General features: G+C 43.2%; 1 protein-coding gene and 1 pseudogene across 1 annotated transcript in view; both read right to left on the bottom strand.

Moving 5' to 3' along the window:
• The window catches only part of SHC3 (SHC adaptor protein 3), a 238,360-nt gene that overhangs the window by 50,476 nt on the left and 163,535 nt on the right, over positions 1 to 24,349 (bottom strand). The window contains exons 4-7 of the mRNA XM_077139547.1: positions 22,171 to 22,290; positions 20,177 to 20,230; positions 16,346 to 16,397; positions 1,511 to 1,637 (exon numbers count right to left, since the gene is read on the bottom strand). Of these exons, the coding sequence (XP_076995662.1) occupies positions 1,511 to 1,637; positions 16,346 to 16,397; positions 20,177 to 20,230; positions 22,171 to 22,290 (353 nt within the window). The remainder of the gene's footprint in view (positions 1 to 1,510; positions 1,638 to 16,345; positions 16,398 to 20,176; positions 20,231 to 22,170; positions 22,291 to 24,349) is intronic.
• On the bottom strand, positions 6,581 to 9,032 carry LOC143664918 (TBC1 domain family member 9 pseudogene; annotated as a pseudogene).

Genomic DNA, 24,349 nt, shown 5'->3' with positions numbered 1-24,349 from the left:
CTCCTTTCCTCATTGACGCATTCCTTTTATGGTTGAGTTATATTCCATTGTGTGTCTAGAGCACTGTTCTAGTTTGCTAGCTGCCGGAATGCAACACACCAGAGATGGATTGGCTTTTAATAAAAGGGGATTTATTTTGTTGGTTCTTCAGAGGAAAGGCAGCTAACTTTCCACTGAGGTTCTTTCTTACGTGGAAGGCACAGGATGGTCTCTGCTGGTCTTCTCTCCAGGCCCTTGGGTTCCAACAACTTTCCCCGGGGTGATTTCTTTCTCCATCTCCGAAGGCCTGGGCTGAGCTGCAAGTGCTGAGATGAGGAATGCTGAGCTGCTTAGCTGTGCTACATTGCGATCTCTCATTTAAGCACCAGCCAATTAAGTCAGAGGCCACTCATTGCAGCAGACACGCCTCCTAGCTGACTGCAGATGTAATTAGCAACAGATTAGGTTCACGTACCGTTGGCTTATGTCCGCAGCAACAAGACTAGGTATGCTCACCTGGTCAAGTTGACAACTGAATCTAACTAACACAAGCACATTCTGTTTTTCTGTTCTTCCACTGATGGACACTTGGGTTGCTTCCACCTTTTGTCAATTGTGAACAATGCCACTATGAACATGGGTATGCAAATATCTGTTTGAGTCCCTGTTTTTACTTTTGTATATACACCTAAATGAGGGTTGTCATGAATACTAGACGTTTCTTCAAAATAGCACCACAAGCAGGTGTCCTTGGAATGATATGGAGCAAATCTCTTTTTTGTCAACCTAGAAAAAGTTGATCTTTCATAGGCACTTCCAAAATGCAGGTCTCAATGGAATTTTCTAGGGTATGGGTAAAAAAATTTAAAAATCTCTTTCAAGAAAGATAAAGAACAAGAAGAGGTGCTGGAAGTCCTCATAATTACAAACTTGTCCAGGACAATGCACAGGGGAAATGAGTCACCAAGTTGCCAGGTTACAAGGCCCATAAGGCAAAAACGATGCTGGTTGCTCTCCAGATGCTCACCCCAAGTGCAGTGCCTCATGGAGGGAGCCTCTCAAATCAGGACTTAGGTTACTTATGAGGATAAGGACAATGGCATGTGGCAAAACCTGTGATGATGCAGACCCAACAAAGTGACATTTGAAAGCATCACATATTTGTAGATGAAACAGAACCAAAGAAACAATTTTTTTTTCAATGAAATTGCTGTTTTGGTAACCTTGACTACTGTCACTATAGTTTCAAGAAAAAAAATGTTTTTCTAAACATTCAAAGCATCATCCATATGTTGGCTTCCATCTGTTGGTTTCCCTGTGCCATAGCCCGTTACTGACCAGGTGTCCCCATACCCAGGAAGCCTTGAGTTGAGCCACAGTTTAAAGATTAATTACGCCTGTCCAGAGTGCAGCTGGAGTTTGAGTGGGGAGGCAGGGCTGTTTTCATGGTTTTCTCCTTTTGAATATTTTTTAAGAAGAGAGGTCATGAACCAAGAAAAGCAACTACCAGCAACATCTCAGCGTCACTCACCGATCCTGAAGAGCAGGTATCTTGGAGGGACACTGCAAATATTGCTTAAACCGAAGTTCAAAGGCTTGTCCGATGGAGCTGATGACGTCTTGGGCCAGCCCATCACAGCATTCCAGGATGTGACAAGCTGGAGAGAGGAAGGGAAACAGGCCCTTTAGAGACTGACACTGAAGCTCTCTGGGTTCTTCTACAAAGAAAGCTTCCTGATAATGGAACCTCTTAGCAGCTGGTAAGAATGGAGGGATGACGAGAATAATGTGTCCTTCCTTATAAATCTCAAAGTATCTACCTTCAAGTTAATTTCTGGGAAGAATTCCACAGCATTTGTGTTTCACCTCAGAGATTTGTTTCATGATAGTCTATTCTCTCCAGAACTATAGATTCTAGTTTTAAACAAATTAAGAAAATGTGAAGTTCAAATTGGTTCTCATTCAATATTTTTTGAGAGTCTATAAAGTATCAATTCTGAATTCAATAGGGCAAAAGTTTTTAGAAGGAGATCTTGACACAATGAAGCATCTGGCTTTACACTATTCAATACCTGTATGGCCTCACTAGGTTTTGTAAAAAATGGAATTAACTTAGTTTTTGTTGAATGAATCTAGAACTAGTCAATGGGTTTAGGGCAAGTTATTTGCTTAGACCTTATTTGTAGTAAAATGTCGGTCACCAAATGTGGTGATTGAAAAAATTAAGAGCAATCATTCAAAATGAATTTAAGGGACTATTAACTCATCAATCATTACCATCCCAGCCACATGCCACTTGCATTTAAATTAATTTGAGCTGGGTATTCTTACAGATTCTTGGAGGAGCAGCTTGTTCTAAAATTTAGATGAAAGTTAGGGGGATTGGCAGGTCAGAATGAGAGTCACTCACAGACTGTTGGAGAGGAAACCCTTCAGTGCCAGCTGGTCAGACAAGGACACTTCGTCCTGGTGCCAAGGCAGTGAGCATAACTCATGTGAAATAGGGGCCCTAAGCCCCTCAGGAAATAGAGGGCTGATGGGGGAAAGGAACATGAGAAGGCCTCCCTAGAAATGCACCCATGACCTCCCAGCTTCTCCATGTACCCTACCCTAGGAGACCCAGAGACCCTATCACTGTGGCCAGCTGTCTTGGGAAATACGACAGATATATATATAGCACACTCCACTGTTCTCCTCCCTATAATCACAATACCTTGTATTTCAAGATGGGTTTTCCTGTGGGATCCCATTTGCCCCAGGAGTTGAGGAAGTTAGGTGGAGCCTGCATGGATAGCTATTCTCCTGGCACCTGGTGATGATTTAAGAGACCCCCAATTGTGCCCCCCATGCAGGAGAAGCCTGAACAGGCCAGAAAGAGGCCTCATGATAACAGGGAGACTGTCTGAGGAGGGGTAGAGGCACCAATACCTCCCCACAATCAAGACCCTTCCATCGCAACACCACCTCCCAGTGCACAGCAGCCATCTGGAACAGTCAAGGTACCATGGAGCCCACACCAAAGGCAGCTGCCCGGGCCCTGAGTCTCAGGTTATATCTCCCTCCAGGCTCAGAGGGAAGCATGTACTTCTGTTGGCACAGGGAAGAGTACTTTGCAGGAAGAACAGGTGTACAGGTATCATTGCCTTCAGCTAGTGTTGCAGAGCTTTGGATGCACTTGTTCTATTTTCAGATATGGCCAAAAGGAATTCATCTACAAGGGGGACAGAGTGTCAGCTGGTATTGTTAGCACTGCAATTTCCTGTATCAAACACAGGTCTCAAGGAGGATAATCACAGAGCAAGCCCACATGAAGCACCTCTTAGGGTTGTACAGGTTGTTCACTGATATGAATGGAGTTGTCTTGCCAGCAAATAAAGAATGCAGAGTCTAGGCTTAAGCAAGGGAAATCCAAAAAGAAACGCTGTTTCCCAGGAATCCAACCACACTCCTCCCACTCTTTCCATCCTGCTGCCCCTTGCCCCTCTGTCTAGTATCAGCACTGGCTGGACAGTACTTTGGAGAACCAGAATAGTCTAGGGAAGAGTCAGGAAAGTGTGCGGCTGATTTTTCTTTTAAAGGAAATGGCTCACCCTTGAAATGGCTAATAAAGAATATGATTTTGAGGAAGGAGACTGTGTGATTTCATGCCCAAGACTCATTTATCTTCTCTCTACAGAAGTCACAAAGCTCTGAAGAGTTCCTTACATACATTCCCAGGACATTTTGAAAAATGTGGGGCTGTAGGTAGAGGCATCAGAGCTTGGTAAGATTTGAGGCTTCTCGGTGGAATTTGCAAAGTAAGTGGCAGAGCTCTCCCAAGATGGATAGAGAAAGGCTGAGCCTCACAGGAATGAAGTCAAGACTTTAGATTCTGATTCAAGCAGTGTCCTCAATGAACTGAGTAAATGTCATAGGCTAGTTGGGTCTGATAAGACCTTGGTCTCTGATATGTTCCAGAAACTCACTCCAAATCCATATTTAACCCAGAATTTGCCTATCTCTCTGAATCTGGTATATTTTCTGAAAAGTGTTACAGCAGACTTCCGACAAAAACCACTATATTTTGATTTTCAGTATAACAAAATCACATGGAGTGATTATTGGTGTATGTAACAAACTTTTTGGACTTCTTCAGAGCATGAACACCACCACATCTTGTCTTTGCTGAGTTTAACATCTCTGCAGAGGAAATGACAGAGCCAAAAGCATAATTTATAAGCAACAGAAAAGAAATATATGAGAGAAATGTACAGAATACTGGCACACAGAATCAAGCTTCAAAATGATTTTGTGAAATCTAAAGAGTGACCCAAACAAATAGTTAGCAAATGGGGCGCATTCCGCTCTCCACCCATTTTGTAGAAACCTAGCTCATCTGCTGATACCAGCAGCCTGCAGTAGCATCAGTGATCTGGGGTGGAATTCTTTAGCTGAAGTTGACCTCTCTCCTAGCCCTGATGTGTGGTAAAAGTCTGAAAATCCTCTTTCTCCAGGAAGCCCAGTGTTTCAGTTTGCTAATGCTGCCAGAATGCAATATACCAAAAATAGATTGGCTTTTACCAAGAGGATTTATTAGGTTGCAAATTTATAATTCTGAGGCCATGAAAATGTCTAAAGCAAGGCACCCAGAGAAAGATACCCTGACTCTGAAGAACGGTCGCTGCCATCCAGGGTTCCTCTGTCACATGGGGAAGGCTCACAACAATGTCAGCCAGTCCATTGCTTCTGGGCTCTGTTGCTCTCAGCCTCTGTTTCCAGTAGCTTTCTCTCTGAGTGTCTGTGGGTCCTTGCTTGCTTCTCCAGGGACACCTCTCTGAGCTCTCAGTGTCTCTGGGGCATCTTTCCCTCTGCACCCTTCATTTGGTTTCATCTCTCTACTCTCTGCTTCAGCTCTCAAGTCTCTCTATGTTTTCTGTCTTTTATTCTCTTCATAGAGGACTCCAGTAAGAGGATTAAGACCCACCTTGAATTAGGTGGGTCACATCTCCATGCAAACAACCTAGTCAAAAAGTTCCACCCAAAAGTAGGTCTGTACCTACAAGAGTGGATTAGAAGAACATGGCTTTTCTGCAGTACATGACAGTTTCAAACCCAGCACACCCAGCCCAAAGCTATCCTAGAAAGGCCAGTTTATACCTATCTTAAGTGAGGGGAGTTTCATTAGCCTCCACTGCAGAGGAGAAAAAATTCTAACTTAAGAATGAGATAGGAGCCTTGTTATCATATCAGATGTAACAGGATGTAACACATTTCCCTTATATGCTAGCTTCTTTTTTTTTTTTTTTTTCATATCTGTGTACAAGTTTATTGCAGAATTCCATATAGGACTGAAAATTTGGAAGCAAGTGAAGTAAATTTCTAGAGAAAGGGGACCAGTTCAATACATTTTGTACTACAGTAAAGCAGAATACTAAGAATCCACTAAAATCATACTTTCAAACAGTACTTACTATATTAGAGAATGCTCATGAAAAATGGCATATTACAAAGCAGCAATTATAGGACCTTATTTTTCAAGTGTATATCACATACAGAAAAAAGTACTTGAGGGAAATATGGTGAAATGCTCATAGGATCATACAGATTTCTTTTTCATTTTTTCTAGTTTCTACATTTCCTACAATGACCATGTATCACTTTTATCATTCTAAAACATAACTAAAAATGTCTTGTTTTCAATACACATGGAATCTAAATGGAGATTCAAAAACACAATAAATCATCAATCTTTCTCCCACTGTGAATTAAGGACACCTACTTCTGACAGGGATCCTGGCGCCGTACCATTTTTTTTTAAAGCACTGAATTTGTTTATACCAAGAGAGAGTTTTCTTCTGAACTCAACCCATCCCCAGCATTTCTTCCTTATCCAGGCTGTGCTAGTTGGAATGCTGATAACCACCAGTCCCACTGCTGAAAAACTTCTGTAGAGGGATGGTATGCTCAGCCACGCAGTCATCTTATCTCCTTTTTAATGATTACTCTATAAGGTGTGCTGAACCAGGGATCAGGAATCAAAGAAACTATCAGGTATCACAGATTCTGAGTCCTCAGGGCCGCATAAGTCACCAAACGCAATGGGGCAACTGGCCCTGTGGTTCTTTCATCCATAAAAGCACCAGAGCAGGCTGAGTCTGGCATCATCATTAGGCACATCCCTCCAGGCCAAGCAACTCTAGAGGGATGCTAGGACTCTGGTTCTGCCCATGATGGTACTAGGTGTTCTGAGTGTCCTGAGCTTAAGATGACTGGCTTATCTACTTTAGAGAAGATGCGAAAGTGGGTTGATTTGTGCACGTCAACTTCCCTAAGCCTGCCTACCATAGCACCTCTTCGGTCCACCCAGATCACGCTATAGTCAGAGAGCTGAAACTTGTCATGGCATTTGCTGCCAAGGTCTTAACCCCACCAGATATTCTAGGTTCCAGTTACTGTGCTTCCCTGATCCCCAAACCAGGAGTCTAAAGCTGTCAGCTGGCAAAAAAGCAATTGGTTCTTGCAATATAAGAGGGAGCAGGTAAACTCAGGGGAGAGCTATTTTCCTGGGTTAGCAATAGAAGTATGCGACACACGTCCTGCGTCAGGGTGCTCTAACACGCAGCTAGGAAACAAGTCCCACCTCGTAGGAGGTTCTGATGAGCCTGAAGATGTCGACCTCTGGGTAAGTCTCCACATCATCACTGAGCAGGGAGTGCAGGTGAGGAATGGGGGGCAGCGTGCTGTCCTTATTTGTCACACTGTCCAAGTACCTTCCCAAAACAGTCATGGCCTCCCCATCGTCCCTGCAGTTCAACAGCTTGTCCACGTTTGCATCCAACACTGCCAGGGCCAGCTGGAAAATCACTTTGATTCCTTCATAGAAGAAACAGTCGACCACCACAACGGCGCTCTCGAAGGGCATCACACTGAGGAAGAGCGTGAGGAACCACGAGAGGGAGATGGTGGAGATGACCCCCAGGTCCTGCATGCAGTCGTACAGCTGCGGGACGTGGTCCCCGGCCAGCTCCTCGAAGACGCCCTGGTCCACCAGCGCACCCACTACGCGGGTGTTGTAGTAATCGGGCAGCATGCGTTCGCACAGGGCCACCAGCAGCCAGAAGGCTTCCTCTTCTTTGGCATAGAGAAGCAGCACCGACGTGACAATATTCATGGCCTGGCAATACCCTATGTTAGGGTTTCGAAACGCATAAGCTGTTAAGACTCTCCTCAGCGCTGCAATGCCCATTTCATTCTGGAAAGCTGGGTGTTCTGGAAGGGAGCGGTGTAAATCCCTCTCGATCTCTTCCGTGGCAAGATTATACTTTCCCATGGACTTCTCCACTAGATCTTCATAGTAGCCAGGATGTGTGGCCTTCTCGTTGATGGCGCCTGAGAGCAGGAGCCACAGCTCGCCCCGCATGCTCTCGGGGATACCCTTCAACACCAGCTCCCGAGTTGTTTCCGTGCGGTACATGCAGATCCCTTGTCCATATTCAGCAAAGTGAATCTTCCAGGCTTGTTCCTTCAAAACCTCTTTGGCCAGCTTAGGGTTGAATTCCTCGGGGGAGCGCCGCCGGTACATGGTCATCAAGGTCTGGGTGGCTGTGGGGACGCTGTTCCCATTGAGGTTGAACTGGCGGTCCCCGTCCACGTCAGAGCTCGTGCTTCTCTGGGGACTGGAGGAAACAAGGCTGCTGGGCCGAGAATATACCTCATCATCTGAGCTACTGTAGCTTCCCGCAAACTCTTTATCCGAGTATATTTTCGAAGTCGTCTGTTGTAGGAAATCGGAGATCCTCTGCACTAGAAAGTCTCTATCTCTCAAATTGGCAAATAGGAAAGTCATCCTGTTCCTCGTGCTGATGGATAAGGGACTGGGGAGAACACTGGAGCTATCTGCCTTTTCCACAATTGTCACCTCACGGAGTGGGATAATGAGGCTACACAAGTTCTCCTCCTTGCTGGTAAAACAGATGTAATTTGTGGACACAAACATTTGCCCCAAAATGTGCATTTTGTTAAATGGAGTCCAGAGGGTGCAGTCCGTGTGGCCATCTAACTTTTCATCTTTGGGCAGCCGGAAAAGAGCTCGGTATCGCTCGCTCTTTGCTCTGGCATCAAGATCTCGTTTTAGAGCGGATACTTTTTTGGGGGATTTCTTTTTCAACTTGGGCAAGGATCTATCTTGTTCAAACCCTTCATTGTCTAAGAGTTGTCTCATGGCTATGTTGGCGAGTTGCTCCATTAACTTGAACGTCTCGTTGATATTGAGGAATACTGAGAAGAAATGCTCGCTGGACCTCGTGCTCACTTTGATCACATCAGGTAGGAGCAGTGTGGCATTCTTTTCAAGCTGAGTGATGTCCACCCATCAGATTACCAGCTTGGCTTCCCTTCCCATGAGAAAAGAATAAAAGCAAAGGTGGTTAATACTGAGGTACATCCAACCCTGACGGGGGACCTTCCCCTTCCAGTAGCTGCAAGAGTAATAGTTGACGAGCTTCTCTTCCTCGGGCATCCCAAACAGCCTGTGAAATTTCACGATGGCTTCTTTAAACTTCTCTGTGTCATCATCTTCCTTTACATCATTGATTTTGTTATACTCAGCAATGATGCCCTGTATTTTCCCTCTCACGAATGTGGTGATATCATTCTCATTTTCAAAGATGGAGAGAGTCTGCAGTAGATTCTGCTCAAGCCACTCCCAGTGCTCGGTGATTTCTTTCTTGGAACCACCACAGGCGATGGTCCAATACACCAGAGAGTCTGGAGTCTGGTACAGGATTCGGTAAGGAGCAACCCTGGCACTGGAGTCCAAGACAACATCTAGGGTGCCCACCAGGAGGCCCGCCAGTCCGCCGCTGCCGCCGCCGTCGCCCGCATGGCCCTTCCTCCGCTGCAGGATGAAGTACGGGTTGGCCCTCTCGGTGATCCAGAGCGCGTTGGCCAGCAGCACCTCCTCGGGGTTCACCCACATGTTCCCGGCCGCCGCGGGCGCACGCACAATGGGGCCGCGGGTCGGCTCCTGCACACCCAGGCACGCACAGGCGCGCACTCCCGGGCACACGCGCGCCCGCCCGCCCGCTAGGTGCGGCCGCGGCAAGCGACTCTACCAGCCCGAGGCCCGCGACGCCCGGGCAGCGACAAAGCCCCCGCGGGCGGCCGGGGAGGACGGCGAGGACGCCGGCCCGGCGAGCAGCATCCTCCCCCGGGCGCCGCCGCCCCCCGCGAGTCCGCGGCAGCCGCTGCCCAGGCCGCCGCCCGCCGCCCGCCGCCCTTCAGCCGGCCCCGCGCCGGCGGGCTATGCTAGCTTCTTGACACGACAAGCCACAATGTCATCAATCATAAAAGACATAAACACTAGTATTGCCAGTACCCCATTTCCACAAATAAGTCCAGAGACCAGTGACTCCACCTGCCCATCAGCGTAGCAATGTTTATTCCTGGCCATCTGTCAGCCAAATGGACCTAAGGTTGATGAGGACTCCTCAAGTCCAAACAGTGAAAAGCTTGGACACCTGCACATGTTCTCTGACAAACTGCCTTTGATGCCTACTCAGTCAGCCAGGATAAGCAAGTTATGCTGCAGTAAGAAACAACCCTGTGATCTCAATAGCTAAGAACAACAGTTTCGTTCTTGCTTACTCATTTCTGGATGACTGTCCAAGGCAGCCATCCTCTCTGGGTGACTCACTGATCCAGGCTGTCTTCATCATTTGGACCTGAATCACAATACAATGCCTCCACCACAGTTGCTGAGAAAGTGGAGCCTTGCCCCAAAATGAAATGCTTTACCCTTTCTGATCTCAGCTCATTAAAGAGAACTACTGCTTTGCTCCTCCAAACACAAAGGAGCTGGAAAGTGCAACCTTCTGCAAGATTGAAAGACAAGAACTAGTCAATCATAGCTACCTACTATATTCTCAAAATGTCCTTATGTCTCTAAATCAGAGGTCTCTAAGGTTTCTTTTCTACTCATCCTTATAAGTAAAGAACTTTTTACCATGTGCCCCACGTGTCTATTTATTTATAAATTGTAAACATGTATTACTGCATTTGCATAATACATATTATCAAATGTTTTTAATTGGTATTAAAAAGGGTAAGATAAAGATGAAATTTTTAAAGTTTAAGATGTCTTAGCCCCCAAAACATCACACTGTCAGCTACTATTGCAAGGCACAACACATACATTCGGTGGCATTTAGCATTAATGACAATGGGTATAAATCCATTTAAAAAATATTTTTCTTAACCATTTTTAATTTGGAGGAGTTGAGTTCTTAGCTAACTAGACTATCATTGTGATTTACTTTGAAATGTGACTTACGAAGTGTTCAAATTTGAAGTAAATGTAACCCTTGGCCCTTCCATTTCCTGCTTGCTTGAGCTGCCATTACCAGTATAATCCCTAATTTAGAGTTTCTGGCTGAGAGGTTTAGTTCAGTTAAAACTAATCAATCTACTTCCCTGAGGCATTTAATTTCAGTTCACAAGAGGCTGAAAGCAGATGCCTCACAGCAGCCCGTATCCAACCCAGCCCTGACAGAAAATACTTCCCCACACACTGAAAGTTGTCTTAGTTTCTCGAGGCTGCCAAGACAAATACCACAGATTGGGTGGCTTAAAACAACAGAAATGTATTCGCTCACAGTTCTGGAGTCTAGATGCTTGAAGGCAAGGTGTTGGTAGGGCCAGGTTCCCTCTGAGGTCTCTAGAGAAGAATCCTTCTCTGCCTCTTCAAGCTTTTGAGGGTGGCTGGCAATCCTTGGAATGTGGCAGCATCATGCAATCTCTGCCTCCATCATCATGTGGCCAGTGTCTAATAATACACTTCTCATTTCCATCTAAGCCCTCATCAGAGTTACCTTTATTATCCATATTTCTACCAACAGTCTCGGCAAAACTTTTTCTAACATGTGCCTCAGAATTCTCCCACCCTCTACCCATTATCCAATTCCAAAGCCATTTCCACATATTTAGGTTTCTGTACCTAAAGTACCCACATTTTTAGCTGTTAGTTACAGTGACACCCCACAGTATAACTGGTTCATTCTGAATTTTCTATTCTATACTATTATAGCTTAATGCCTCTGTCAAGATTAGATTTATCAGATTAAAAAAAAAACTTTCAATGGGCCCTCTAACATTTGTTTCCCACAATGGATTGGTTACCACATTCTCTGGGATGGGCCTGCTCACCTCAATAAGCTCTGAGTATGCCAGTAAGTTACGGCAGAAAGCTTTTCAGGATCTGTGTGCCATCCCTACAATGGTTTGAAGCTCTGTGTACCCCAGAAAAGATCATGTTCTTAAAGCTAATCCATTCCCACGGGTTTGGACACATTATAAGTAGGATCTTTTGGTGAGTAGGATCTTAAGTTGAGATGTGACCTACCTTATTCAGAATCGGTCTTAATCCTCTTATAATAAGATTAAAGACAGAGGAAAGGCATATAAAAAAAAAGCCAGAGAAGCTGAGAGAGAAAAGCCAGAGAAGCTGGAGCAGCTGGAAGCTGAAAACAACAAAACCTAGCAGAGATGCACCAGCAGACACCACCATGTGCCTTCCTGTAATAGAGGACTTTTGAATCACCAGCAGCCTTTCTTTGGAGAGAATGTATTGCCCTGCTAATGTCTTGATCTCAACATTTTCATGGTCTCAGAACTGTAAACTTGCAAGACAATAAATCCCCATTGTTAAAAGCCTGTCCATTTCTTATATATTGCATTTTGGCAGTTTTAGCAAACTAAAACACTCCCTTTCAAGAAGTCATGCCCTTCCATCCCCTCTGCCCCAACTCACACTTCCCAGAGAGACAGCCAAGAAGAGGTGAGAGATGGTTTCCCTCCAACCTCCACAGCGTGGTTCAACGCCTTAAGGAGTCCCATCTCAGGCCCTTTTACTGCACCATGATTTAGATATAACAGATGTGCCAAGAGTTCAAATTCATGGTCACGTTCACTACCAGCTGGTGGGTGATACAGGAAATGGTGGTGGGTTGAACTATATATCCACATAAACACAGGTCTTTAATCTTAACGACCAACTTCTTGAAGATGTCATTTTTGGTTAAATCGTGGCTCAACTGAATGAGATTCGTCTTAATCTGGATTAACAGAGGCCTTGAAAAGGGAACCTTCGAGAAAGTAGAGGCCATCACCATGTGAAAGGATTGCAGGCAGCCAGCCCCAGGACATTCAATATTTGGTGCAAAAGCATCACCTTGCTGAAATCTTGGTGATTTCTTTGGACTCCTTCTAGCATCAAAACTGCAAGCCAATGAATTCATGTTGTTTAAGCCAAAACTGCTTTCTGCTGTTTGTAATAGCAATTCAGGAAGCTTGGTAATACCCAGGGTTATTATTCTAATTAGAAAAAAATTCTACACAACAAATGAATCTTGTCTTTTCAGTTTCAATGACCTGATAGCCTTGATCCCTTAAAATTAATGCCAAAAACGAATGATTTCTTACAACAGAAACTTAGACTCCCTCAACTCAAGGCATGGTTATCAACCAGTCATATTTTTATTTAATTTATCATATCCATACACTCCTAATTTTTCCAGATTTGTCATCCAAGATCCAGCTTCTATGATATTCATAACAGTTGCTTAATATGTATCAATAACTATGGTGAGATAGCATTTCTATCTTTTAGGTACAAATTAAAACTATGGTGAGATAGCATTTCAACACATCAGGTTGAAGTTTAAAAATTCTAAGAGTTAAACAAGATCTGAATCAAAAGGAGCCATTCATTACTACTCATGGGATTATAAAGTGAAATAAACATTTAGGAATGATGAAGATGCCCAAAGACCCAGCAATTCTACTTTGAAGTATATCCCCCAGCAAAACTCTTGCACATGAGCACGAGACAATATGTACAAACTATTTACTGAAGACTTCATTTAACAGACATTGGTAAACATCCATCATATGCCAGACTTTGCCCTAGGAGGTGGGGATAGCACAAGAAACAAAACAAAGTCTTGCTCTCACCAAGCTTCCAGTCTGGAAAGTGAATACAGAAAATAAAGAAAAAAATATGCCATTATAGTGGGTTGAATTATGACCCCCACCCCTCCATCAAGAGATATGTCCATGACCCAACACCCAGTATATGCAAAAGTCATCTTGTTTGGAAAAAGGGTCTTTGCAGATATTCTTAACTTAATGATTTCAAGACAAATCACCTTGGATTACTTGGTTGGGCCCTACATTCAAAAATAAGTGTCCTTATAAAAGAGAGTAGAGGAGACAACACAGACAGAGAGGAGAAGGCCTTGTGAAGATGGAGGCAGAGATTGGAGTGACACAGTCACAGCCAAGGAACACCAGGAGCCACCAGAAGCTGGAAGAGACCAGGAAGGAGCCACCCCTAGAGTCTTCGCAGGGACTGTGGCCCTGCCAACACCTTGATTTCAGACTTCTGGTCACCAAAACGGTGAGAGAATTAATTTCTGTTGTTCTAAGCCACTGACTTTGTAGTAATTTGTTATGGCAGCCCTGGGAAAATAATGCAATCATGAGGATAATAAAATAAAATAAGGCGGTGAAAGATGAGAATGGTATAGGATGATCTTTTATGTGAGATGGTGATGGAAAGCTACCCTTTAAAGGTGGCATTGAGAAAGAACTTCAGCTGTTAACCCTGGGCTAAAATTGAGAATTCTGTGTCTAGTACGTGCAACTCCCCAGACTCCCCAGATCCCCCTCCCTCCCCTGACTTGGTTGGTCACTAGGATAGTTAAAGGGGTTGCCTCTAACTGGCAAAAATGGGCTTATTTATTCAGCTGGCCTAGATGACATTTTGATTGCCACAGGCCTCTGACCCTGCTCATGGGAGACAAATAATGGTCATCTGTAGTTATTATGTAAACACTCCTTTAAGTTCAAGGTATGAACTTAAAGAATGCACTGGCAAGGGGTTCTGAGGTGCAATTACCCCACTGCTGGTTTGGGAATGACAGTTCTAAAACAGGAAGTCAACTATTTGATACATCTCATCTCTCACAGCCCCTTCCCCAACCACCTAAATCATGGTTGATGGTGAAGTTTGAGCGCATCTGGTGAAGAACAGTAGCTAAAATTCTTCATAAGATTTTGTTATCTTTAACCTTTGTTACCAAGAAACTATGGAAATGAAAAATCAGCTCCATTGAGTCACTCTTTACTAACCCAGGTGTCTTAGTTTCATAGGGCTGTCTTAACAAAGTGCCACAAGCTGGTTTAAACCAATGGAAATGTATTGCTTCACAGTTCTGCAGACTAGAAGTCTGAAATCCGTAGGGGAGAATCCTTCCTTGCCTATTCTAGCTTCTGATGGTGGCCAGCCATTCTTGGGCTTCAATCTCTGCCTCTGTCATCATATAATCTTTTCTTCTCTCTGTCTGTTTATGTCTCCTCTCCTCTTTTCATAAGGGTGCCAGTAATACTGAGTTAAGGAACCATCCTATTCCAGTATGACCTCATCTTTTAAGATTTCAACATTTATTATTAGCTTTCTTGTTCTGTAAGTTGATTAACAGTTATCAATTATTTTTTTAAGCAAATGAAGGAGAGGTAAGAGAATATTAGGGACAAATTAAGGCAGGCAGAAAGAAAGGGGAAAAAGTGAAAGAATAAAAGAAAGACACAAAAAGGAAAAGAAAGGAAAAAAGCCATAGGGCTTTACCGAAAAAGAAAACTGACACCTGGAAAGACAGGAAGTAATGGCAAGTAAAGAGATATATGGCTGCATACTTTGGGTATTAGCATATTTATGTCTCATGAAAACCCTGTGGAGTATTATCATCTCCATTTTGTGAATGAGAAAACTGAGGCACGCCATGGTTAAATAAGTAGTTCAAGATCACTTAGCTAGTAATAGATGGGGGAAGACTGAACCAGGTTGACCAATCCAGTCTTCATGCTCTTAAGTATCATGACCTGCTGTCTTTTGTGCAGTCTGACCTCATTTTAACTTGCCTAATTCCATCTGCTAAGGTCTTGTTTTCAGATAAGTTCACATTCCAAGATACTGGAGATTAGGACTTCAAGATATCTTTTTAGGGGACACAACTGAACCCATAATATTGGGGTGGTAAAGGATTAGGTGGAAGATAACCCTCACACACTGTGTGGGAACACACATTTTAACAACCAGGTTGGGGGAGAGAGGTGCAATTTGTAAGGCCCATCAGCAGATTAACTGTCTAATCTGCTACAAATCCCTCTTTAGAACCTTTCAATTAGTGTCATGGAAAGAATGACGAAGGGAAACATGCACAAGGCCAGCCTTTGGGAGCTGTGGGGACAAATCCTGGTATAGCCCATCACAGGTCAGCTAATCCAAACAGGCTGTTTTGAATATATGTCCAAGATAGTGGGATAGGGTGGGTGAGGAGGGGGTAGCAAAACAGAATGTTAAGGTTACATTTGCGTTGAGATTTAAAAAGAGGAAGAGAATAAATTATATGTATATGGATTTAAAAAAAGTTCTGCAAACCAAACTAGAAAATCTTAACAGTTGGTACCTGGAATGCAAGTGAAGGAAGTAGAGGAACGAGTAGTGGAAGAAAATGCCCTTTTGTATTACTACAAGTTCCATTTAAGATATTTGTAAATGGCTCTCAAATTGGAGTTGTGGTGTCAAGATTTAGCACATCCTTCATCAATCCCAGGAACCACCAGGCTTGTTTGCATATTTCAACAGCTGGAGCTTTCATTTTGTAAATGAGGAACAAGAAATGGGAGCATTGGGTATTGGGGGAGGGTCTAAAAGTAAAGGGTTCATGAGGATGAAAAGTACTTGAACACCTTCAATTCCCTCCCATTCAGGCTGGGTGTGATGGCCTAGAAGTTTGGGATGGAATAGGGATCAGGAGACTGCACCCTGAGCTTGAACACTGATTTCAAAAGCTGGCAGGGCACTGTGAGGCTTCTTGGGGTGGCTTCTTTGACTAAGGGCACAGACAAGGAACTGGAGTTAGGCAAGGGGGCCTGGTTGTAGAATCTTTCAGGTGTAACCAAGGCCACCTTGGGAATAGGGGTGGAAGTTGTTAACACAAAGGCCAGGTGTAGCGAACTGTAAACACCTGGTACGTGTGTGTGTGTGTGTGTGTGTGTGTGTGTGTGTGTGTGTGTGTGTGTGTGTGTGTGTGTGTGTGTGTGTGTGTGTGTGTGTGTGTGTGTGTGTGTGTGAAGCTCAGAGACATCTGGCATATCCTAAACCAGACAGGCTAGCTGGTGTGCTGGACTGCCCGCAAACCTGTTTTCAGAGCTAACACTATCTGACACACATTCATTCTGGTGGACGGGATGAGAGATTTGGGAACATTTTGTATATTGTATTCAAGGGGACTGGGTACAAACGAGACATGACTCAAGTATTGCTTACCTCTGCGATTAACAGGATCCTTAGCTACATAGGCAACATAGTCTGTTGTGTCCTGTTAGAGAAAAAAGAGACGTCCACATCACTTATCACAGGCCAGAGACAACAAGGTCAGAATTGTCAGATATACAAGCCAGTAAGCACCTAAGGACCCAACCATCAAACTGCTTAATAATCCAACACTGCCTGACTTGATAGCCCTTGTAGGACAGCATTTCTCAAAACATCATGTGGGCAAGAACCATTCAGGGATCTTGGAGACATGGGGCAGGGCCTGGGGTTCTGCATTGCTGACCAGCTCCCAGCTCTGCCATGACGCCTGCTGTTAGCCCATGTCCACACTTTGAGTAGTGAGGATCCAAGGCACCAGTTCCCAACCTCGGCTGCATGTTGGAATTGACTGGGCGGTGCTTTAAAAATCCTGATCCTTGAGTCGCAGCTCCCAGGTGACCTGATTTAATTGGTTCTGATGTGAGGCCTGGGCTTTAGGACTTTGAAAGCGCTCTCCAGGTGATTCTACTGCGAACCAAGATTGAGAAACCCTCCTGTTAGCTGTGTCTAGAACATTGTCCTCAAATTTGAGCTGTTGTCAGAATCCCCCGGAAGGCCTGTTAAAATGTAGATCGCTCAGCACCACCCCACAGTGGTGGTGGGTCTGGGGTGAGATCCAAAAATTTACATTCCTGACAAGTTCCCTGGTGATGGTGATGCAGCTGGTCTGGAGACTACACCTTGAGAAATATTGGAAAACCAGAAGTAGATGTGCAGAAGTGGTTTGCAAGTCCTTCCTCATGGGTGGATAAGATATAATGGCGCTTTTCTTCTTGGACATAAGTAGTGATTTTAATCCTTTAAGATGTTCAAAAAATATTTGTTCTTCTTAGTTGTCTCACCCTTTCACATCAAATATCAGTCCCCTTTGCCTGCCTCCTCATCCAATCAAGGCAATAGAGGAAAACATGGCCTCAAAAGTATGTCAAGGTAACCATGTGAGTTTTAGTTTCTGAACAAATAATCAGGGAACCAAAAATTCTCCTAATTCTTAAAGCAGGAAATACTTTCTTAAAATGTTGATATTTTCGACATTCAAAATAAGTCTCATGGGACAACTTGGTAAGGGTCTAACCCCTTTTTACAGATATTTCCCAATTTTATTGCTAAGAAGGACTTCATGGTTATCAATAAGTGGCTGATGTTTTCAAAATCTGCAATGATTCTCAGAAGTGAGTTTCTTTATGTCATTCTCTATGGGTAGAAGAAATATTCCATTCTCTCTCCCTACAGTGCTTGGGAAAAAACCTCCAACCAGAGAGGGAAAGAGTAGCAATACGGGGAAAGTATAAAAGTTATTGAACATCTACCACTGGTGGTGAATCAGGCAAGGCACTTTTCTATGCATCTTTCCCTCTGCAACTCATCAAGAAGAATAAATGGGGGATGTATGTTTGTGTATGTGTGTAGGAGGTGTCCAGCAGAACTTGAGACCCTTGAGATAATCAGCTGGTACCCTCAGGGCACACTCATCTCATCAGCCTTGGCATACCTAGGCTGTTTCCTTTTCCTGCCAGATCTTGTCATAATCTGAAGTAGTTGGCAATAATAAGGACTATAGCTTATAAAATCCCAATTCATGGGATGCTTATGCTAAAGGATCCTTAGAGAACACCAAGCCCAGGATTTCTCTCAAACCAAGATCCATGAAACCCTAGGGTTGGGCAGGTATGTTCTCTAGTGTTTTTTTTTTTTTTAATTTGTTAATTTTGTCTTTTAATTTCCATGATAATCTGGGATCACCTGAATACCATTGTGCCACCAAGTTCTGCATGTAATTTCAGTGCTATAATTTTCTATTGGGGTTCCAACAGGATTGGTGCCAGGTTTTTAAAGAATTAGAGGGAAAAGAACAGAAGATGCCTCTGCCCTACTTGAAGCCGATCAATGTCATATTTATATGCAATAGTGTATGACTGAGGTTTTTGCTTGAATAAAGCAATTAGTGGAAGAATTGAGTCATCTGGCACCAGTGATAGTCAGAGATGCTGGCCTCAGAAGATTCTGCACCTTATGGGCCAGGTCCAAAGTCACATTGGAAGCACAGTTAGTTCCAGGAAAATGTTATCCATCAAAGTGAATTAATGTCTTTACCGTGTTCATTTATATTTCGCTTCCAAATTTGATTGGGGTTTACAGTTCAAGAAGAAGTCTAAACATAAGGAGTTTATACTTAATTTATTTTGTACATATTTGAGTAACAAAGTTCATTTGAATCAACACTAGTAACAGATGCATGGAAATTCTTCTTTTGAAATTCTTATGCTGTTCTGAGAAACTCTGTCATGGTTCAAAGCAGAAACTCAAAATGGTTTGTGGTGCAGTTGGGAGAATGAGGTACAGGACATAGAAGTGGTATGTTCCTGTCACTCAGATGGCCAGTGGCCAAGCCAACATTGATCCTTTGCTGGCAGAGTAGAGGAGTGCATCGCTATTCAAAACAATATTCTTGACATCACCCCATCACACAGGGAGCACAGCACAATTGGGGGGTGTAAACTTCTATTCTGTACTTGATCCACCCCTGCTCTCACACCCTAAGACCTTCTGAACTCTGACCACTGCCTTGGCATTCATTTAACACTGCTAATAATACTTGAGCATAATCACAGTGTGTCTTACTTTTTTGAGGAGGCTGATGGTGCTTTCCAGTCTGTCTTATCTGACATTTCAAAATACCAGTTCTTCACTGGGTAAACTGAGGCAATGAGCAACAAGTGGCACAAACACTTAGCAGTAAACAAGGACTAGAACCTAGGATTGCTGGGTTTGTTTTTAAAATCTACCAATTGTAATGTGTTAAATTTATGTTAACCAACCAATTTGATATGGGGCCTCATGCGTGATGTAACATGCATTTGGATTGGTTAAAATTGAAGGCAGTCAGGCTTTCTGGCCCCTGGTATCATGAAATTTTCTGTAGCATTAGAAAAAAGTGTAAAATTTATAGATTAAATTTAAATGTCATGGAATGCTTCCAATTACTTTTTTAATGAAGAAATGATGAGAAAATTTGAAACAAAGTCACAGACATGTTGGAATCTTAGAGAATATAATATAATGGAAAGGGTAATAAAAGAATGCCAGGACAATGGTCAGAGTTTAGGGAGTCTTGGGATGTGTGAGAGCAGGAATGGATCAAATACAGAACAGAAGCCTTCACCCTATCTGTGAAACTTGGTGTGCTCTTGACAGAAATGTGGGAAGTAGATTCCCTTGTAATCCCACCACCCCTTCTTAAAAAAAAGAAGCAATGAAGAAATAGAATATTCTCTTCTCTCTGTCTCTCTCTCTCTCTCTTATCTCTCCAATTCCTTCTGTGAATAATGCAGGGAATGGTTTAAAGACTACAGTATTAAATTTGGAGAGAAAACGCCAATTTTAAGTGTTTATGAATGAACCAGACCAAGTAAATTCACTGCCTTTGAGTATTCTTAAAATATAAAAATGGAAGACCCAAATGAAGGTCTAATAGAAAAAAAAAAATGAAACCAACTGAAGGCAAGCATGGTCATGATACGAGAATACCCGGGTGAGTTATTTCATTACATCTTAAGAAGGGCAATGCTTCAGGGATGTTGGACTTAGCTTTTGACTATGAACTGAAAATCAATGGTAGGTCCTTGTCATGGGTTACCCCTAAAAAAAATCAAGAAGGAAAAGAAGACTGGCATCACAGTTAATTTGTCTTTAATGTATCCTAATAGACACACTTTTGAAGCAGGGATCCCTTCCCAGAAATTTCCAACAAAAGCAAAAGAAAATATCTCCAGGGATACTTACTGGGTCTCCCCCCGAGGCAAAGGAGATGGACTGCATGTGATGGTTTGCTATAATCTGCCAGATCCAAAATAAGAAATGAGATGTGCTGTTATTACCCTTTCCATTTCTTGGAAAACCAACTGTTAGAGGCAGGCAATATGAAACAACCAGGTTTACTGAAAATAGGTAAAATGAGTACCAACATAAAAATAAAATTTATGAAAATAATAATAGATATCAGTTAATAAACATTCCCAACATGACAGGTGCCCACCTGGTTGCTCTGTCAGAATTATCCCTTGTAAACCTCGTGCATAAGAACTATTATAATCCCCATTTTACAGGTGAGAGACCTGAGACCCCCGGGGTCATGTGGCTTGCCCCAGTTGGCAGAGCTGTAATCAAACCCAGTGGATCCAACCCGAAGCCATGGTCTCCCTAATCATGCCTCTTCAATAGGGAATGCCTCACTCACACATGAAAACATTTGAACCATACAGTTTCTATACCCAAAGACTTACCTGGAGACTCCAATATAGACCCTGTAGATAGCACAAGAGTAAACGTGGCCTGTCTCCCCTTTCATCCTATTTGTATATTTACATATAAATTAGAAAGCCTGCATCCAAAATTTAAAATTGGTGCCATCTCAGGCATTCTGGTGATTTATCAATTTAAAAACCCAAGAGAACATTCCAAGTTAATTTTAAATGGGGACTTTCCATTAGCATTAAAAACTGCAGTACATAGTAGAATTTAGTAGAGACACTAAGTAAATTAGAAGCTGCCCTAAATTTAAAAAGCTACATAAGTCTTCTAAGCTATTTTTATCTTTCTAAAGACAGTGTAATGACATTGAAGTAAATTTCCGGGGGTGGAAGCAGCACTCTTGCCGCCATCCCAACATAGTCAGGTTTATTTCTGTCTAGTCGCCTCAGGCCTGCAGAGGGCCATCAGAATTTACGTAGCTGCAATCTTACATCCAGGCCATGTTTCCCATCAGGCTGTTGCAAAACTCAGCATAAAACTGTCATCTAATTATGTGATGGAGTAAAATATTTTTAATGTCTACTTCAGTTGTTGACACTTGCAAAACTAAAGAATCTCAAAAAATATAAATATAAAAGTATTCATATTAAATTTATATTTGAATATATATCCATGAACAACTCTAACGTGTGCCCAGGCTCCAGGTGAGTTGCTTTAATATGCCCTTCAAAGACCCTAGAAGCTTGTCTGCAGTCCAAGGGTACAGGGTTCCTAAGATAACTTGAAGAAATAGCACTCTCTGAATAGTGATAAACTATGGCTTTCAAAATAACATCTCATGTTTGCTTAGAAGCTAGCTCTAAAACCGAGACTTGGGTGTTAACTATATTTGAGGGGCAAAAATGGAGATCATATTTGGTCAGCCTGAGGGTTGTCGGGTATTATGTGATTGTACCTTAACCCTTCAGGTTAGATGGAAATTGGAAAGAAGGGTAGGAAAATTACAGCTAATTAACCTAATGTATTTCTGTTCTCAGGAACACTCAGTAAAATGTAACTGACAGAGCTGACTTTGCATTGCCCTTCCTCCCATCTCTCAGGGTGGAGAAAGGCATCTCTAGTCTTGCCCCACTCTTAATTGGCTACTAGACCCTGAAAGTCTGACCTGAAGTCAGTTTGAAGGGAGAACCAGAGAGATGTGTCCTTTGGCTTCTGCCCGCCTATAGGACAATGGTGGCTCAGTGGCAGAGTTCTCACCTGCCATGCTGGAGACCAGGTTCAATTCCTGGAGCCTGCCCATGCCAAAAAAATAAAGGTAATTCATAAAATAATTAAATAGAACAAAAGTCATCTATCATTCTATTGGTGATTCTTCAAAGTGGGCCAATCAAGTCTGTAGACTAATAAAGGTCCTACATAAACATATTCTGTGTGGACTCTGCAAGGCTGGAAGCTGGAACCCTGTGACTCAGTCATCATTTCCAGGGGACTCTGGGCAGAAAACAAGAAGCCGAGTGCCTACAGACCTGCTTAGAGTCGGAGGTCCGCAGGTTCAGGCTGGCGGTGGATATGGTGAGAGAGATGCTCATCCCTGCAAATTGGAGGTTGCTCTTTCCCAAGATGCTGGACAGCATTTTGCTCGGAGGCTGTGAAATCAAGCGGCATGACTTTAGCTTTTTATTTACTGAGTCCAGCAGCCTCTATGGTGCTTGTGTCTAATAGGTAAGCTGTGCTGATACCTGCACCCTCATTCTGTCCTCACTGGACACGTGAAGACAAATATGCAAATGCAGGGAGGCTAGAAATCCGACTCTAATGGGAAATGTATAAAATATGTAGCATGCAAACTGTAAAACATCTACTGTGTAAATGATGAGGTGAGTTGTGTCCTGAGCAAATGAAGGGCTCAACGTCCTAGGTAACCTCTGGCTCTGCCTGGATGTACCTCAACTGGCCTTCTACTCATGGGCCACGGTAAATCTGGGGCCTGGCCCTTGACTTTGCAGACTCAGAAGTTTGGTTTCTGACACACCAAGAGTCAAAACACTTCTCAGTGGCAGGCTAAAGGGAAGCAGCTCCAGGGGCCTGTGAGCAGTGCCAGAAAACGGTGAGAAGGCTCCTTGCCGAAGGGTCTGGACCACAAATCCATTGGCCAGCACGTCTCCAGGTCAATGCTCGCCTAGGTGGTCCAGTTAGAATGCGATGGGCCTGGAGCCAGCACGAGGATGGATAGATCCAGTTTGATTCCAAATGATGCATCCATCACCCTGTCAGAAATGTCCTTGGCACAAGGACTGATGGACGCTGTATTTATGCCAGACACCATCTGCTGGGGTACCTGGCTGGGAACTTCCAATGCTTATCTCTCTATCCATTGCTGGCAACCCCTCTTTTTCTTTCAGATTAGAATACCCTCTCTTTCAATATGTTAATTAGCACTAGTTCTTAACCAGGTATGCACTGTTTTTTAATCACCTGCAGAGCTATGTAAAAGTAGAGAGGCCTGAGCTTCACTTCTGAGATTCTGATTATATACATCTGGTGTAGAGCCCAGAAATCTACACTGTTTCTACAGCCTCCACCAAAAGAACTACGAGGGTGCCCCAAGACTTACTGGCCAGGGTTCCACTTAGCTTTAAAAGGTGATGTTCCCCATACCTGCTCCCAGGTGCTTTCCTATTTCCTGTATTCATGATTCTGGAGTCTTGTTTGGTTCCCTGTATTTCCCAGAGGCTGGCCAGAAGACTGGTTCACACATCTGAGCCTTCATCCAAAGTTCTCTCCTTAAAACCCAGTTACCTGTGGGTTCACCCATATCCTCAAGTTATGAAGGCAGAACCGACAGGAGCCCTGGAAATAGCAGTGGCAGGCACACGACCTGTCTAAAAGTTCTGAAATTGTTCTTAGGTTCTCAGAGATCCTCAGGCAACCTCCAAGGGAAGTTTTCCCCACCCCGAATCTAGGCATGAAAGTCTTGTTGGCTGTTAATGGGGGGTTAGTTATTTAGTCACTAGACACTTAACTAAAGAGTTTTTCCAGTTCATTTTTTTCTCTCCTGGTTCAACCATCTTCAGGATGAAAAGCAGAGTGGTTAAACCCCAGTCTCTAAAGTAAGGTGGCCTGGAATTCATCTCAGCTCCACCAGCTACTAGCACTATGGGTTCTCATCTCTGTACCTCTTTTTTTATTATGTGTAAAATGAGAATATCCAGAAGTGTTCTAGAGCTTGCGAATATCAGCTCATGAGAATCAGTTGTTAAATTTTGAAGAATTTTGTGAGCCAGTTATTAAACATAGCCATTATTTAAAACTCATCACTTCCTAATTATTTTACTATATTGTACTGTTGTCTATGTTTTCAGGTTATTTATGTGTATTGTATGTGTATTGGAGAAATATTATATAATGATATGATACTGTGTATCTTTTCTCAACTCTGTTTTTAGTGACACCATTGCAATAGCTTGAAATCAGCCATGGTGGAAGTATTTACACCATGGAAATTGGCAAATGCTACAAATCAGTGTTTCTTAACCCTTGTCCAATCTCAAGAGGCAGTTGTTAGACATGTTCCAGTACACCACTGGGGAATATCTACTGTGAAATGTTATTATAATTAAGTGAATTAATGTATAAAAAGTGCATTAAAAAAAAAACACCTGGCCCAGTTTTATCATCCTCCTTAAGGTTAGAGCCCACAGTGAG

This window comes from Tamandua tetradactyla, chromosome 2 (genome assembly GCF_023851605.1).
Source record: "Tamandua tetradactyla isolate mTamTet1 chromosome 2, mTamTet1.pri, whole genome shotgun sequence".
Taxonomy (NCBI): domain Eukaryota; kingdom Metazoa; phylum Chordata; class Mammalia; order Pilosa; family Myrmecophagidae; genus Tamandua; species Tamandua tetradactyla.
Note: the sequence above shows the minus strand (reverse complement) of the source record. Positions and strands in the feature narration are given on the sequence as shown.